Source organism: Patagioenas fasciata, chromosome 1 (genome assembly GCF_037038585.1).
Source record: "Patagioenas fasciata isolate bPatFas1 chromosome 1, bPatFas1.hap1, whole genome shotgun sequence".
In the NCBI taxonomy this organism is placed as follows: domain Eukaryota; kingdom Metazoa; phylum Chordata; class Aves; order Columbiformes; family Columbidae; genus Patagioenas; species Patagioenas fasciata.
In genome coordinates, this window is record NC_092520.1 from 137141550 (window position 1) to 137158940 (window position 17391).

The 17391-nt window shown below is 38.1% G+C and overlaps 1 protein-coding gene across 3 annotated transcripts in view; it reads right to left on the reverse strand.

The window, feature by feature from the left end:
* Positions 1-1393: 1393 nt before the first annotated feature.
* LOC136106797 (solute carrier organic anion transporter family member 1C1-like) overlaps positions 1394-17391 on the reverse strand; it is a 32670-nt gene continuing 16672 nt past the window's right edge. For 2 of the 3 annotated variants that reach the window (XM_065847426.2, XM_065847435.2), the window contains 9 exons: positions 14269-14367; positions 13230-13466; positions 12298-12462; positions 10732-10927; positions 8197-8362; positions 6864-7045; positions 5354-5418; positions 4078-4195; positions 1395-2947 (listed from right to left, as the gene is read on the reverse strand). In XM_065847426.2, the coding sequence (XP_065703498.1) occupies positions 2725-2947; positions 4078-4195; positions 5354-5418; positions 6864-7045; positions 8197-8362; positions 10732-10927; positions 12298-12462; positions 13230-13466; positions 14269-14367 (1451 nt within the window). In that variant the 3' untranslated portion in view covers positions 1395-2724. Of the gene's footprint in view, positions 2948-4077; positions 4196-5353; positions 5419-6863; positions 7046-8196; positions 8363-10731; positions 10928-12297; positions 12463-13229; positions 13467-14268; positions 14368-17391 lie in introns of all 3 variants that reach the window. The other variant, XM_071815639.1, reaches the window with a different exon arrangement.

A 17391-nucleotide genomic window follows, 5' to 3' on the forward strand; every position in this document is an offset into this window, starting at 1 on the left:
GACAGGACTTGTTGGTAATGGGGACACAAAACCCATAGGACAGCTTGGTCTTTGTAGGGTACATGATCCTAATGTGTACAGAAAACTGTGGGTTTAGGGTTGCTGATGTTTTTTTCTCTTTGATAAACAACTAGAAAATGCCATAAAAACAGGTAGTCATAGGTCATTATGTCTGGTTGATCATATATCTAAAAGTAAAGGAATGCCAAATAACTGCAGTGTTTTCTGGTATAAAGCTCTGTCTTCCATATGTATTCTGGCAGAATGACTTTGATAATGCCATTAAAGGGCTTTATGATAGCCTCAAAAAAGAGCTAGGTAAACACTAGGCTCATGACCTTAAACCTCCCACAGTTTGACAAAAATTCACTTATTTGGCTATTTGTTCATCGGTTTCACTGGAATTACTATGATTTATAGTCCACCAAGTTGTCTGTAATGATCCCTAAACTACCTGGTTTGTTGTCTTTTGACTAAAGAAGCATGCCTGACTAAAAAAGCATGCCTGACTTGGTGTAGTTGCAAATTTGCCTCCAAAATACCTTTCCTGGTTATCAGTTTCTTTTGCTACCTTATAATGTAACAGTCTTCTCTTCCTTTCTGGAGGATCTTCCGAGTGATGGTGCTCAGAGATGTCAGAGCCAGCTCTGAGTCTGCTGACACAGCTGTCACACAGGACAAAGACACCAGTTCTGATCCCAGAATCAGTAATATGGCTTTGCAATCAAATCAGAGTCCCAGAGGCCTCTCTGCCTCTGTGTTTGGTGAAAACTTGCCTTTGGAGCAGGAGGAATTAAAAGGAAGAGTGTCCTTATTTCTTCCCTATTTTTAGAGGCAAAGGGATAAACAAATTCTGGAAAATGCCATTCAGGTGACTACCTATTTAATTTTTTGTATATTTTGTGCCAATTGCATATTGAAGAACAAATTATTTCCTTGAAGAAACTTCTACCTGCTGTTCACAGAAGAGTGCTTAGACTTGCATACAAGAAACAGGGCATGTTGAAAATGTAGGCAAGTGATACAGCCTTGGCATTAGGAGTACAGAGTCTCATTTAATACCACCTGTAGCAGTGCTTATGTTATTATCGATTTGTGACTGTTATGAAGAATGATGTGAAGTCTTATTTGTTTGAAAAAGTTCGCTTTACGAAGTTGCATCTGAGGTAAATATCTGGACATGAATCATCAGATCTGACCAGAATCTCATTTCTAGTCTGACATCAATTATCAACACACATTTGATAAAACATTACCTCCCAGGAAAATCAAGCAATAGGTGCAAAAGATGTACAGGAATAAATACCCAGACAACAGAAGTAAAACGGAAATGATGTTAGCATGAGTCACCCGAGTTTCTAGAACTGCCAATATATTTATTCAATGCTAAAAAAACTGTTTGCAGAAAGAGAAAGACAGATCACGATTTCTTCAATTTTTCTTTAATTGTTTGCAGACCTAGGTGCAATATTGATACAATCTGTACTAAAGAAGATCATTTAACATGGGGAGTCCCCTCTCTTTAACCCTCTGATCTGCTATTTTCTCAGATAAAGGGTGGTAGATTTTCTTATATTAGTGCAGTTTTTTCTTCCATATCCCAAGGAATTTTAAGATTAAGAAAGCAAGGTTGTTTCCTAGTTTTAGGCTTCTGCACAGGACCGCAGGGATCAGAGGTCACTTTCAGAAAAGAAAGGAAAATGGTTGTGATGATGGAGACAAAACCTGCAGTGATCCTACTAGGCATGTTTGCTCCCATTGAGAAGCTACACCATGAGTGATATCAATGAAATATCACACATTAAGTATTTTTAGAGATGTTTTTCCAAGTAATGACTGCTGGAAGAGTCTTTTATTGAAGATTATCTCTGGACTAGGCTGTCCATGGAAAGCTGTGAATTTGCAAGCTTTCAGCACTGTATTTCAAGGCTTAGTGTACGTTCCATAAACAAGAAAGTAAATCTATATACATATATTACAAATGCAGTGGTCATTAGGATAAAAATCACCACATAAGCACAGGCACACACACAAAACAATCAAAGAAACTTAAACACTTATCACTTTATTGCATCAGTTCAGAGTAATTTTACTCGAACTCAACACTGAGATGTGCTGCAAAATTAATACACCTTTTTTGTTTGTTTGTTTGCAATCCATTTTGCTCGTTTAATGTGTTCAAGCCAAACCCCAGAGTCGTCGTTCAGTTCTTGTTCAGACCGTGCTCACTGACGGCCCTGGGGCTCTTGCTTGAGCAAGGGCCGTGGGACTCAGTTGGGAACAAACTGCTCTGGTCATGAATCACACAGCAAAGGCTATCAGAGCAACCACGCAAGTGTAACTCAATTAGCCATTGAGAGCTGTAGGACCAAATACAGAGCAAGAGGACTTGAAATAAAGTTGGTGAAAAACGGAAAAGAAGCTTATTGTAGATATCATAAACAAATTTATGACACTTGGAACATTTTGGCTAGTCTTCCCGTTGGTCTAGAAAGCTACTGAGAGTAAGAGATTGGTAAAATTCCCCAAAATTTTGAAAACCTTTTCCCCCTATTGTTTCAGATGAAGAGAGGAAGAGGACAAGGTAAAGCAAATTAAAATCAATGTTTCAAGGATATTTCTTTGAACGCCCAAAATGTAAACTAGCTGTTGAAGTCAGTAATTAGACTCCTGTTGTGCTTAGAAAAATTGAAACACAGTTGAAGTTACGAGATGATCTCTTTTTTACATACAAGTTTCCTCACTCTCCTCTGACGTTCTTGCACCAGGAAGGATTTCTTTTTTATTGTCAACAGCTGCTTCTTTGCTGGTTGATCTTTCTGTATTTTTAATATCTGCTGTCTCCTTGCCATCTAGTTTGAAGCGTTTCATTATTAAAACAGAGATCACTATGTATAAGAGACAGCATCCTGCCCGTAGTCCTGCAATGAGGCCAAGATAGACATTTCTAGGAGAAAAAAAAAAAAAAAAGAAAATAAAAAAGTGATAAAACATTTTTATAATAATAAAGTTTGCCAATTCTGAGTGAAACCAAATAAGACATCAAGTACACCTTGGCAAAACTATCTGTTCTCAATGAGGTATTGCTCCACATTTTGAGAAATAACAGACAGAAAGCCAACAATCTCATTATATTTAGCCCCAGGCAGGTTCTATTATAATCAGGTGCTATACTCCCAGCAGAAATGCCCTCTGTCCGAAGACTTCTCTCATTCAGCAGTCTGTATTTTAGGGCTGGGACAGTGGAAGCTGCACCAGCCAGGGCTTTTTGCCTGTTATCCCAGCCCTCCTCCAGCACCTCACTGGCAGCACTCAATGCTCCTGGCTGCAGCTCTCCATGCACCACCACTCACACAGAACCACAGAATGTTAGGGATTGGAAGGGACCTCAAAAGATCAACTAGTCCAATCCTCCTGATGGAGAAGGAACACCTAGATGAAATTACACAGGAATGTGTCCAGGCGGGTTTTGAATGTCTCCAGAGAAGGAGACTCCACAACCTCCCTGGTCAGCCTGTTCCAGTGCTCTGGCAGCCTCACCGTGAAAAAGTTTCTTCTCATAGTTAAGTGGAACATCCTGTGTTCCAGTTTGTACCCACTTCCCCTTGTCTTATCATTGGTTGTCACTGAGAAGAGCCTGGCTCCATCCTCATGACACTCACCCTTGAGATATTTATAAACATTACTGAAGTCACCCCAAGTGGATTTTGTGAGCGGTCTTATACATTAGAAAGCAGAGAAATTAAGGATGAGGAAGAGAATCTTCAATGCCACAATCACTCCACGTTTCTTCAGTCTCCCATAAAGCCAAGGCATTCAGTGCACTAATGTTTCAATAAAGGAACTAACTCTGGACATGTAAGGCAGTGTACTGCAATGTCATAACATCTGATTGAATCAAAATTATTGGATTTATTTGATCTACTAAGGCCTCATCAAAATAAGGAGTTTTGGTGCTCTTAGTATCCTAATCAGCCAACTGAGACTTGTCATGGGCAAAGTTACGCCTTGGTCCTTGGTGCCCAAAGCTGTCGCAGAAGCCAAATGCGTAACCCCTTACTGAAGATTTTAGCTTACCTGAATGCTTTTGTGTCATATACCCGGCAAGATCCAGATCCCCCACAGTTTTTTGTCCCCCATTTCAAGCAGGTCTCATCTATCAAGGCACCAAAATAAATAGGAGCTGGGAGTCCTCCTGCAAAGAAAATTCTTATTATATGATCTCAGACATGAAGATCTCAACATTTAACGTCATGGTAAAGAAATGAGGAAATTAATCTCAGTGTTTCTGAATTATGGCTGCACAAAATGGGACTAAACATCCACCTCCAGCTTTGAGAGTCCAAGTTAGTGAAAATATTTAAGCAAGTACCTGAAGGGAGTTGAAAGAATAGAACATTATAACATTATTAAACTCAGCAAGGGAAATGTTAATAATTCTACTTTGATGGCATTTTTATTAAAATTCTAACTTCTGTTGTTCAAAGAAAAAATCTAACAAACATTTATTTTTCAGTCCCTGGTGTGGAATTATGTGTCATTACATATTAATATTTATGTATACCAATGTGTTAATAATATTCAGGCATTACGCGACAGTTCGCCATTAAAAATTGTTAGCTGAGTTTGAAGAGCTGAAACTAGGTACTTGCTCAAAACCAATTAGGTAATAAGTGTATTACTTATGTAGTACTGAAAGAATTCCTTTTAGACAGCCATAAAGCTTTAATATAATCAGTAAACTATTTCAGGTATAATGTGCAGCTTTGTGAAGAAAACTATTTCATAAAAGCACAAGGTTGATTCTGTGCAGTTAAAATATGGAGTTAGGAGAGAGATCCAAATGACTACTTGGGCTTGTCTGCATAGGGAAAATTTCAAAAATCAACAAATAAATGAAGATCAGGCAATGTTTGCTAGAGGCAGGGCACACTACATGTCTGAAGACCTGAGTGATTATTTATTGCAGTTAAACACAAGAAAGAAAATGATATAGTATATGGCAGCTCTAAGTGAAAAATTGCCAACAATAGGGAGCATAGGTGTTAAGGATATCAAGACTGATCAAGCTCAGGTAGTTGTGTCCATGAATAAAAAAAAAATAAAAATTCCTTCCTTTACCTGATTCCCTTGCTGCAGAGAAAAAATACTGAAGAGATAATCAGAATGTGTAATTACATGCCAGGAAACATGTAGCAAGCTCTAGAAATATTTTGAAACGCATAGTCTGCTTACACATAAAAATTTTGGAAAATTTATCTTGCTCTCATATGGAGCAAAGGCATTACACTGGCTAGCTTTGGTCTATCTCTTTGACCACCTACTTAAATCCCACAAAGAAATGAAGTTTTACCTAGTATTCTACCACATAAAGTTTCAATCCCAACAGCAAATGATTTCAGGTCTGGAGAAACAGTTCTAAAAAAGGAAACAAAAACATTACATTGTTTTGGAAAACAATAGAATTCTGTAGCTGTAGCCATCCTGTGAACATCTGCACATGCCCCATTGCAAAGCTATTATGGCCTACCTAGCATAGCTCACTCAATTTGTAATTGAAAACATTCACCACAGTAAAAGTTCAGATGTAGAGCCTCCTTCCATTGACTTCAGCTGATGAACTCTCATTGGAATAAATGGGAGATTCTGCAGAAACTGACCTTGAACCCAAGGAGAAAGATTATAAAGACTTCTGGAAGAGGATGCACAGGAAACTTAAAGTAAACCTACTAAAAGTAGGCAGTTCATGTCCATAAGCTAAGCTCCAAGAGGCTGACTTGCTTTAGAAGAGGCAATACTGTGCAGTGGTGAACAGAAGCAACAAGGGTGTGCAGGCCTTGCTAGCTACATGCAGGTAAAATCCACCTCTGCCTCTAACATTTTGCAGAGAGACAGTGAATGTGAGTTACCTGGCTACAAAAGCATCTCATTCCTACCAGTGGAGAAACAGCCCATCTCCATCAGATGAACTGGAAGAATTCACATAAAGCAGAGGGGTGTACTGAACAGGCACAGAGGGAGGAGGCAGACTTGCTATGGCCAGACTATTTCCTGAACTGGAGTCTATACATCAGAATATTGTCTTTTCAGCATTAGTGTGAAAGGCTTCTGATTATACACATTACTATTCCAAAAACTTTTTCCAGCAAAGTTAGTTTTGTCCATAATCCAGGCATGTGGTAAGGACAGCTGCACTTATAAATATTTCAGAAGAATCAGCAGCTTAGGAAAAAGAGTTATCTAGCCACGTGTACTGACTACTGAAGATTGCAATTCACCCATGAGCATGACTGGAAAGAAAATTCCATGCAAAAGGCACAGAACACTGTTTTTTCTTCTGAGTTTAAAATAGCAGTGCTTCTTTACAACTGAAGGAATAAAAATGTAAAAATTACTGCTGCTGACATAGTTCCGTTCATACCAGTTTGACAAAACGTGAGTATCAGGCTTCTCACAACACAGAAAACATTCTGAGGCAACAAGACTTAACAAAGGTGTTTTTCTCCTCAGTAACGTGAACAGTACAGTCACCTTGGATATAGCTTAGCACCACATTTTATTTCAAGTTCGTTGCTGTGTTATAAACATCCCTGTCATTGGAAGTGAAAACTAATGTTCAGGATGAGCATAAGACCCACCCATTTCATCACCAAAGTATCTACTCAGCCTTAAACTGGAATTAAATCAGTGAACAGGCATTTAGCTGTGCCTCTGAAAAGAGCTGGATTTCAGACTACAGGCAAAGACTCAGAGCCGCAATTTGATCAGCATGCCATTCCTTACAATAGGAATTAAATAGTAGACACCATATTCTGTTTCTCTTTCCCCAAGCTTTATGGTCAAGGTAAGGTAAAGTATTTCACCTAAACATAATCATGTATGTAGGAGTGCCTCCTAAGACTAAAATAAATGCACATGCAGTCTGTAATGCTAAAAAGTAGGGAAATGCTTTGGTACAGCTTTCTCTTTGGCATTGTCCCAAAACTGCAGAGGAATTGCCAAGTCCATGCCCTTGTCCTTCCACACAGCTGCAATTATGAAACACCTGAAAGAAGAAGATGAGAAGAAGAATTTATTTCATCAGAAGTCAGTGGCACAAAACTATTTTAGTAGCTATATTTTTCACTCGCCATAACAGGCAGCCTGTTGTTTACACTGAAAGAACCTCCCTAATCATCTTTACAGACTGGTGGCCAAGTTCATTGGTATGCTCCAACCGCTTTGAGCTGCTCCAGAGACACAAAGCAACTGTGACTCTAGTTTCAGCCGTGCCATTTCTAGGACAGAAGGTGCTCTGTTTAAAATGGGTCAAAGCTACAAAATTCAGACATTAACTGTTATCCAGCCACTCTGCTCAGGCATCCTATGAAGTAAATGAGTAACAATAAAAATACAGAAGTGGACCCAGCAATGCAATCATGCATATCTATCATTATCTATCTAAAACACCATTTGATGCTGGATTGAGGGAGGGCTATTTCATAGACTTTGAAGTTAGCAGGAAACATGGGTTTGAAAGCCAGTTCCCCTGGGCAAAGCAAGAGAATGTTGTCGGGATATATGGATATAAGCTTGGAAATGTTGCCTGTCTCTTTCAGTATGGTTACAGTAAGACAATTCCGCTTCTGCCAGAAGACATTACCATTTTCACACACTTCTGCAAACCTACTGGTTTTAATGGTATTGCCCAGGAAGGATTGTTTGGAGTACTGGAGTACAGTATGATCTGTAACAGTTTATGAAACCAGCACTCACAATTTTACACAGGTCTGCTGCACATGAGTTGGCACTATGGAATTTTGTTAGTATAACAGACTAGTGAAGGTTTTCTAAAGCAAACACCTCTTAGCTGTATTGTACATATGCGGTAAGAGATCTACTGAGAAAGTTAAAGCCAAATTTATGTTCATTCTGCTGAGAAGAAAAGAAATTACAAAACAAATTGAAATAAAAGCATTCAAGAAACATAAGTCAATAGTCTGAGACTTTCATGTCTTTCCTGAATAGTTTACTTGTCTCACCCCAACTGTTTTAAAAATCTTCCTTGCAAACTTGCATTCATGCTGTTTCTACTACAAGGTTAAATCATGCAGAATGGACATTTGAGTCTACAGGACTTCTTAATCACAAAGTCAAAACACTAACAGATGGAAAATCTAGCTATGTGTATGATCACCTATCCACCTATATATTTACCATGTTCTTTCCTGTCCCTGTTGACGATTTGCATCCCGCAAAACAGGCTGTCATGTAAGTGATCCCGTTATCCCCACATACAGGGTCCCACTGATCCAGCTTGCAGCCACAGTCAGCATTGCAACTGGCCATGAAGTTGTTTTTGGGAAAGGAAAGATGTTTTAATCTGGAGGAAAACAGAAAAAAGTTAAAAAAAAAAAAAAAAATTTAAAAAAAAAATAAATCAGTTGAATTATATAGTCGAACAAAATATTAGGGGCAGGAAAACCACGGAGAAAGTTTAGCAACAAACAGGGACAGGTAACTGGGACAGGTAACTGCTACCATCCAATAGACTGTGAAGTTGTCATATGGAGACTGGGCTAATTTCAGCTAAACCAAAGCTCTATTGAGATTTTTTCATCAAGCATTAACATTTTTATAGGTTGTTGCTGAAAAGGCATGGAACTCACAAACTTGATATTCTTGGCTGGGAGGGAATATTTGGTATTTTTCATTTGAAAGTTCAACCCAAGAAAAAGAAAATCGTATCTAGAATCTCTTATGCCTTGTAGACTGGCCATGCTTTTCCTTAGCAGTAGATATTATACCATATCTGGCTGATATAAAGCTACAGCAACAAGATGTCCTTAACATTTTTTTTCACTGGATCAGAGCTGGTTAGTAGCAATGAAAAGTGCATGAGTCTTAGTGAGAAGTGCTACTTTAGTCTCAGCTCTGACAGTTTGCAGCAGCAGCCCTGCACCTGGGACAGGCTCTAGCCCCATTCCTCATCCAATCTCATTTCTTGTTATGTATTATTATGGACTTCCATGGCTTCCACCTTTCCCAACATATCTGTAAGAAACATCAACTTCAGGCCCCAATGAGCTAAACTAAGTGGGTGACAACTATCACTGAGAATTTAAAAAGTGGCCAGCAACTCTGAGTGCACGGTAGCTGGGCTCAATTTTCAGAAAGTGTTAGGAGTCTACCATCTAGAAATCACCTCTACCTTGAAGTGACTCACTAATAAAAGGGAAAAGTGTTCAAAACTTGCCTTTTCTTTCTCCATACCCCTCGATCCAAAACACACTTCAAGGGGGTGTGTTTTTAGGCATTTCTCCTAAGTCTTTTAGCAGGGAAAAAAGCTGGGGGGCTAGCCCTTGCTAGGCTGTTGCTCATCTTGAAACTACAAACTGTTAAACAGATATAACAGTATGTGACTTGCTTAACCAGAACAATCCCAGCACATGCTAAATACTCTAGTCCCAGTTCTCTTGGACAAACTGTAATTGCTCTTTTAGTATTTGCTGTCTGGACAATTCTTCTGATTTTTAATTTACTCTACAGCACCAGATGTTGCACTCAACCAGACTTATCTCCACTGCACAAACTTCTGACATCGTTTATGTAACTAACCTCAAAGATGAACCGGGTTTTAGGTTTGCCAAGAGAACTTTGATATTTCCCTGAACACAGGCTCAGTTTCAAAAAGCACAGGACTGAGTTTCTGTCTGAATTGAAAATCGCAAGCCCTGCTGGATTCAGTTTAATCCCTTAAAATCCCTTGAAATTTGTTGGACCAGGCTGAATTAAACTTAAACAGTAGGCAATTGTGGCATTCTGCTGAGGTCAGCAAAATGTTCTCAAGGAAGCGTGACTATGATCCTGGTGAGGGAGGGAGATTGTCTGTTTGGGCAACACACACTCCTGACGTGACCACTTTCTACCTCACAGCTGAGAAAATGGACCCAGTCAGGTCAGCAGCTCCAGAAACCAAGGCAGGCTGGTAACTCCCCATGCAGGTTGATGAAGACTGATCAAGTATATTGTCCCCTCTAGGGGCAAAGCCATTGGGGTACTACGGGGAAACCACTTCCAACACTCTTTACTTCCCACTCTCTACATGGCAGCAGAATAACAGCTTTAAATTAAAGCTTTGAAATAAAATATAAAAATTTCAACCGCCTGTGATAAATTTTGTATTAATTAGTGATTTATAGAATATAGAGGTATCTTCTCAATATCCAGCAATAAACAATTTAGAAAAAGAAATTTCTAATTTAAGTGAAATTTCAAAAGCGAAATTGGGGTATTCTGCCCATCACCAACACTAGGTGTCTTTTCAGTCTGACAAGTCTATCTCCAAATCAAGGTTTTTCTTATGTGTATCACCATGAAGGGAGGGGTAAAATTACATAATCGCAATAGCTCCATTGCAGTAGAAACCACACTGATTGACACTAGCAGATTATGTAATACAAGCCAGTTTCAATGAAAAATTGCTGTCTTTAAACAGACACATACAGTTTTTTTCACGCAAAAGGATGTATCACTATGCTACAGCAAATCAACAGAGAAGCCATGTTTCAGAACTCATCCAAATTAAAATCAAAATGTTTCCAAGAACAGAAGGTTTGAAGTACAGATGAGATAACAAATCCAGATTAGGTTGTGACTAGAGGAATGCAGGTGCATGCATCATGTTCTGCACAGTACAGGAAGCAACAATGACACATGACACAACGAACACAAACCTAAGCAGATACAAACCCAGAGTAGGGCGCTGTCAATCCAGCCACCTGGAGCACCTCACAACTACATGTAAAGTACAAGAGGTTTAACAAATATGCCACTATAAAGGTGATACATGCAAACTTTGCCATTTCGGTTATGCGAAGCTTGAATTTCTTGATCAGAAAGCCTCCTAGAAACATCCCCATGATTGTGATTGGTAGAAGTACCACACCTGCAAATAGAAAGTTAACTTCTGTTACTTGCATTGACCCTTTTTGGAATAAGTATCTGGCTCTCACAGTTTCCAAAATATCAGAAACTGACCTTTTTTCAGACTGGCCCTTTGAGGTTCTAAGAATTTTTATTACCTTTAAGTAATTTTGCTTACTTCCTCATTTTCTTTCAAGTCATGTTACGACTTTAAAAAGCTTATTTTCTAGATATTCCTCGCCTTTTTATTAAACTGTTTGTATTCATACTGGTGTAATAAAACCTATACCAGTGCCTGTTAGAAAATAGAGTAATGAGATAAATGTGTGCTTCTTCATGGGTGTTTCTTCATCTATATTAACATATTCAACATTTTGAAAGTTGAAAAAAAAAAAAGTCCGAAACAGAACATGAAAGGAAGCAGCATCTGATTTTGCACTGGATTCCGTTTTACTCTGAGAGTGAATCATGGAAAGATTTTCGTTTAGATTTAATCTGTTCAGCATTTCACAAAATCCAGCCCTAATACTTACATGCTAAATAGAGACCTTTTACATGGTTATATATTAAGGGGTTTGCCTTTCTCTGTGGTTTTGTTTGTTTGGTTGTTTGTTTTGTTTGTTTGTGTGGGTTTTTTGGGTCATTTTATTCTTGTAAAACTTTCCCTGAATCAAAAAAAAAAAAAAAAAAAAGATAGGAAAAAGTTCTTCCCACATTTGCTCCTGATCCACAGCAAAGCAGGCTGCCTTTAGATTAAAGTCACAGAATACCAGTTATTCAAACGCCCTGGTTTTCTTGCCAGGTTATGAGACCATGTTAATCACTGCAAGATTAATAAAATTTCAGCATTCTTTTTTTTATAGAACACTAGAAAGAACTTATTTTTGAGGGAACTTCCAAATAGAAGTGCTTTGAGCTGAATGAAATTACTCAAAATTTTATATTTTGGTTTCTTATTGCTTATGAAAATTGCACTTGCAATAAAAACTGAAGAACATTTATACTGAGATGTTACTCTGAAAAGGAAAATCACATGTTTCATTAGACATTTTCTAAATTTTTCTTTTTCTTTTAGTTGTTACTTAGTTACAGTGCTGTGTGGGTTTTGTTCACTAAGATACATTTGTAACACAAACCTCAATCTTTGAAAAAAACTTCAGCCAAAAAAACCCCCTCCAGTTCTAATAATCCTGTAGCTCACTAAATTAGGAACACCAGGAGAATTAGCATTAAAATTAACATCAATTTTCAAAATATAGTAGGAAAATCAATAAATCACTATATCATTTTTTTTAACCAAAACACTTCACGGAAACTCCTCTAATAAGGAAAGCAAAATACTAAAGAAAAGCTTCCTTTTTGACAGTGGAATTTAAAAGGACAGGTACTTACCAATTAGAAAGATGGCTTTTGCCACTGATACATTAAATTGTTGCTCCATAAACTTTGTCTCGTAGGTTATCACCCCAACAAGAGAATTGTACTGCAGAATAGTGAGGAAGATGAACACCAGGAAAATTGGATTTCCGAACAACTTCTTCAGAGCTGGGAGGAAATCTGAAATGGAGAGGTATATGCTGTACATCTTGCTAAACATAGAGAAGAGTTGTTTTGACATGCTTTAGATAATAAAACTAACTTTTATTTAATTACTGGGCTCTATTGCAGGTTACAGTTCTTTGCCTATCAAAATATGCGCTTGTCCAAGTGAGAGTTTTCGTTGTTGCCAACATGTGAGTTACAGAAGCAGGAAGGCTGAATGTCATGCTGGATGCTGGATTGGGAATCAGAAATCCTTTTATTATTTTCAGGACTATTCATCAGAGCCACTAAGGCTTGCAATGCTGATCTTCAATGCCCGTACACGAAAGGGCCCCTAGGGGAGCATTAAGACTCTATAATGCACCCAGTGAAAAGTTTGGTGCCTAAAGCAGGAGCCTTCACAAATTGTATGAGAGCCCTGCAGGAGGGTGATATTGAGAGAAAGGGAGCACCTGACCCAGGAAAAGGCCAAAACCTTTCCTGAGACCCTTGATATCTAAGTACATAAAATTAAAGTGAAGACAAAAACCTACATTTAGCCTGTAGTTTGGTGGTTAGCACACCTACCTAAAAGGTGAGAGTTCAAAACACTTCATGGGAAGTGCCCTAGTCACTAAGGATAGCACATGCATGCATGCATCCAAATAAAACCTTTGGCGGTCTGAGCCCAGTGTGTAGTTGGGTCTGATAATGCCTATACAAGCCCTGCAACAGCTCTTGTAGTACAGCTCAAAGTGAATTCATCCAAGAAAATTCACATGCAAACATCTGAGCAATTTTACCTTTTACTGCCTCTGAGAAATCTAACTGTGGCTGAACTGGGGGTTCTGTTTTACAGTGATCTCCTCGAACAGGCAAATGACTAATCTTCATTTTTTCATTTTGTCCTTCTTTTGGTAAGGAGGAAGGCAGAAACCAGAAAGGTAATGAAGCAATGAAGTTGACTCCTCCACAGATGAGCAAACCAAGCCACCAGGCACCAACCCAACGGGTATCCTTAGGATTTATGCTTATGGCATCTATAAAATACAGAAAGACAGGAAAATAAATTAAATATCACAATTATAATATTTATTTTTAATTTAACTAATGATACTATAGCTATCCTTATATTTATTATTTAAAGGCCAGAACAGAGGTGATTCATGTTTCTCATAACGAATTGAAATGCAGCTTGTATCAAATCAGCCCCATGCAATCAAAAATAGAAGTCTCCATTCAGACCCCTGGTGCCATTTCCTTGCCACAATTTTCCAACACTTTCTGTGGGAATAAGTGACAGCAAGAGGGCCCTTCCTCATCAAAAAACCAATTTCTCTTTCTCAATTTACCACTGCCTCCTCCTCATTCCATCTCCAAACTCCACAGTTTTTCCTTGAAATTTCTCAATTTTTCCCTGGGATTAGAGAACTGGAAGTGTTTTTAACAATGAAATGAGTTTTCATATGAATCTCCGGTGCATGCTTTTTAAGAGAACATAATTTTTGCCAAGTGTTGAAAGTGTCCACGAGCAAAGACCTTTCTCTAGCTTTTCATTTGCCCATTTGTTCTCAGCTGCACAAGAGTGTATCAAGTGTGTGTATAGGTATAAAAGGAGGTATTATACAAAATGTTTCTGCAGCAGGCATAGGGGTCTTGCATCAAGGGATATTCCAGTCACACTGCATGCAGCAGATATTAAAATGTAATTAATACCAGATTTTGAGTAGGAAAAGCTCTCTAGAGAGCCCCCATTTCTGGAGAAGTAAGCTGGGAAGGTGCTTGTTAGCATGCAGGTTCCTGTTAACCTGTCAGCTAATGCACCACCCCACAGTCTCTTACCAATATCAACAACACCAATATCAACCCAGAGGCTGGCACAGAAAGATCCCAGCAGGAAGCCCAGGGTCGGCCCGAACATGCCTGAGGATCTCACCAAACCTGTAAGAGAAGGGAGGCAGCAGGGAAGAGTGAGGAAAATGTTCCATGGACAAGCACGCCTGCTCCTCTGAGGCCAGGGAAAGGAGAAAGGAAGGAGAAAGCAGAAAAAGGGCACAGGCTGTGGGGAGATGTCTACTCTGAAGCTTCTGACTAGCAAGAACATAAGCAGTAAGCTGCCAGTGCACTATCTACAATGTGGAAGCAGACTTCTTCATCCACACAGGGCTTTGCTGAAGGGAGCACAGTCTCATGTGGACTCCTGCATTCATTTCATTGGCAAGATCGGTGTCTTGGAGGGGACAGGGAACAAGAGAATAACACTGCAAGAATTTTTATCCCTCCTCCCCCCTACTCCCTCAGATTTTCGTAGTTGCTTCATTGAGCTTGTGGCAGTTAACTAGTGAACATACAGCTCTAGGCTCATTGGAGGTATCATAAATCTACCTGCAACTCTATTTGCAGCTTGCATGATGTTCTGTGATTGTAGAAGTCAGGACTTTCCCCTGTACTTTATGTTCAGGTCCCTAGTTTTATTTTAAGTAGCAGTATTTGATCTGATGATGTGCATATAAGAAGGCACATATTTGCAGTTTGGAGTCACATTAGGATGACAGAGACAATAGAAGTGTGTGGACACGGAATTAGGTACAGGACCCTGAGGATATTTTCAGTAGGCAACAAGGAGATATAAGTGCGTCTGTGTGTGATCACAATTCATTAGACAGAATCTTTGTTGATTCATTCAGCACCAGAATGAGCAAATCGAGTAACTGCTGTGTTAATATGTACTTCTGTGTCTATAAAAAAAAAAATAATAATCAAGAAATCTAGTGATCAAGTAATGACCTCTTTAAATCAGTTTTCAGTTTTGTTACTGGCCTCACTAAGGCTTCCATTTCCCACTCTGCCTCTGCTTACAAAGGAGAGAAAATGGGATCAGAATAAGGTGGGCTGCCCCTAGGAGCAAAAGAATAAGCTGTGAAGGCTAGCAGAAACCTAGGAAGCTACACCTCCATTTTTGCTGACTGAGTATGTAAATAGAGTGTAATTTGATTTTGGTGACCACTGCTAGCAATCAACATAAAAGAAAAATATCCTCAAAATAATTTCAGTGTAGGCACTCACTTTCCTTTGTCACTTGTGTTGATCTGTTGAAGTTTAGTGACAGAGGGTAAAAGTTTCAAAAAAAGTTCAGTGATTCGTATTTCTAAATTCTAGCATGTAACTGCCATTCGAAGTTGCAGAAGGCTTAACTTTATTTTATCAGAAAAAAAAGGAATTCTTGATCAAGTGCCTGTCAGTTCTCGCCCATGTTCAGCGCTATGCTCTGTAAATCCTGCTGTGTTCTTCCACTGCAGAGATTTTTCTCCTGTTAGTTTTGCTAACTCTCTTCTGAATACAGTAATCACTTATCTTATGATCAAGGACTTCTATAAGAAATTCATAGAGCATAATTTAACCATATTATTTTTCAGTTTTGCTTCATTGCTCTAATTGCATATCACTTGCATTTAGTTCTCTCATTTTACTTCACTGGAAAATCTGGTCTTTTAGACCAAATTCTGATGCTTCCAAAGTGACTGACTTCTGCAGAGTCAGGATTTTGACACTAGAAGTCAGGAATTAGTTCTTTATGTTTACCAATGAGTCTAAAGCAGGACTCACTACTCAGAACTCTGCAAGATCACCTCCAAGCTTCAAGTACACAGTAGCAAATTCCTAAAATAAACAGATAAAATACAGCACACTCATAACAATGGCCTTGTATGTTGTATGTAGTATATTTCTTTAAGACATCATAAGCTATCAGATAAACTAAGAAGCATATGTGTATTTTTTAAATTAAATTTCACACCTGCATTCTCTTTGAATTCAGTAATAACTTCATTTAGATTGTATTGTGATAAAACCAAGTAAGTTCACTGTAGTATTTTCTTATTCTATTTTCCTTTTTAATAATTATAGTTCATCATTAACAAACAGACTAAACCACAAACAGTTAATCATGGAGACTTATCAGTTAATCAGTTTCTGCATGTTGACATAGCTCAGCCAACCCTTATATTGATCAGTAATTTAGCACGTAACAGGTATTAAAATTTACAACATACATTGGCCTCAGATAAGTTTCTATTGAAGCCATGGTTTCACTAGTGACAAGATTATATGCTAGTGGTAAACTCAGTGATGAAATTTCATTCATTAAAAGCTTCTAATAAAATGAGCCACCACAACAAAGCTACCATCCTGTATTAAATTCTGTAAGATGGCTTGAAAACAGGCTGATTTTTCCTTTTCTGCTCCTTCTTATTACAATTCTGGTTCTATTGCTGTCAAAAAGTATTTTAATGCTGTATTTCATTGATACTTTAAAAAAGCTGTCCCTGTTTCAATATAAGTTATGTTTTGAACAAAACATCTAAGGGCAGGAGAAAAAAGAAAGACAGGAAGGTGAAACTTTTTGCTCAGAGTCAAATAACAAGAACAGTAGACAAAATTCAACAGAAAGGATTGACTGAAGTTTTTCCATTATAGGACTTTTAAAAATTATTTTATAAAAATGCTGATTATAATTTGATTCAGTGAATTCATTAAAAAATAAGATACAGAAGTGCACTAAAGTTGCTCAAGAGAAGGAATTTCAAATCTATGGAAAAGATAATTTCAACATTCACTCTTTTTTTGGAAATTTGGTGGGTCCATCAAAGGACTAAAATATTTTAATGGAATTATAGACTGAAAATTACTATTCAGAATGTTAAAACAAAATATTTTAATAATCTGTAAACAAAATGCCTTGTCTCGTTGCATGACCTAAACAAATTTTCGTTTTGGTTGAATCCATACTATGCTCTCTGCCAGTTCTATATTTTTAATTTCACTTCTCCAATAGCTCCCAATTCATCACAGTGTCTCCCAGATCAGATTCTGACAAGAAAAAATCTCAGCTGAACTTTTACAAATACCCTTAATTAGAAGCTCAGAGATGATTACAAATATTTTGTATAACTGGCAAGTGGAACT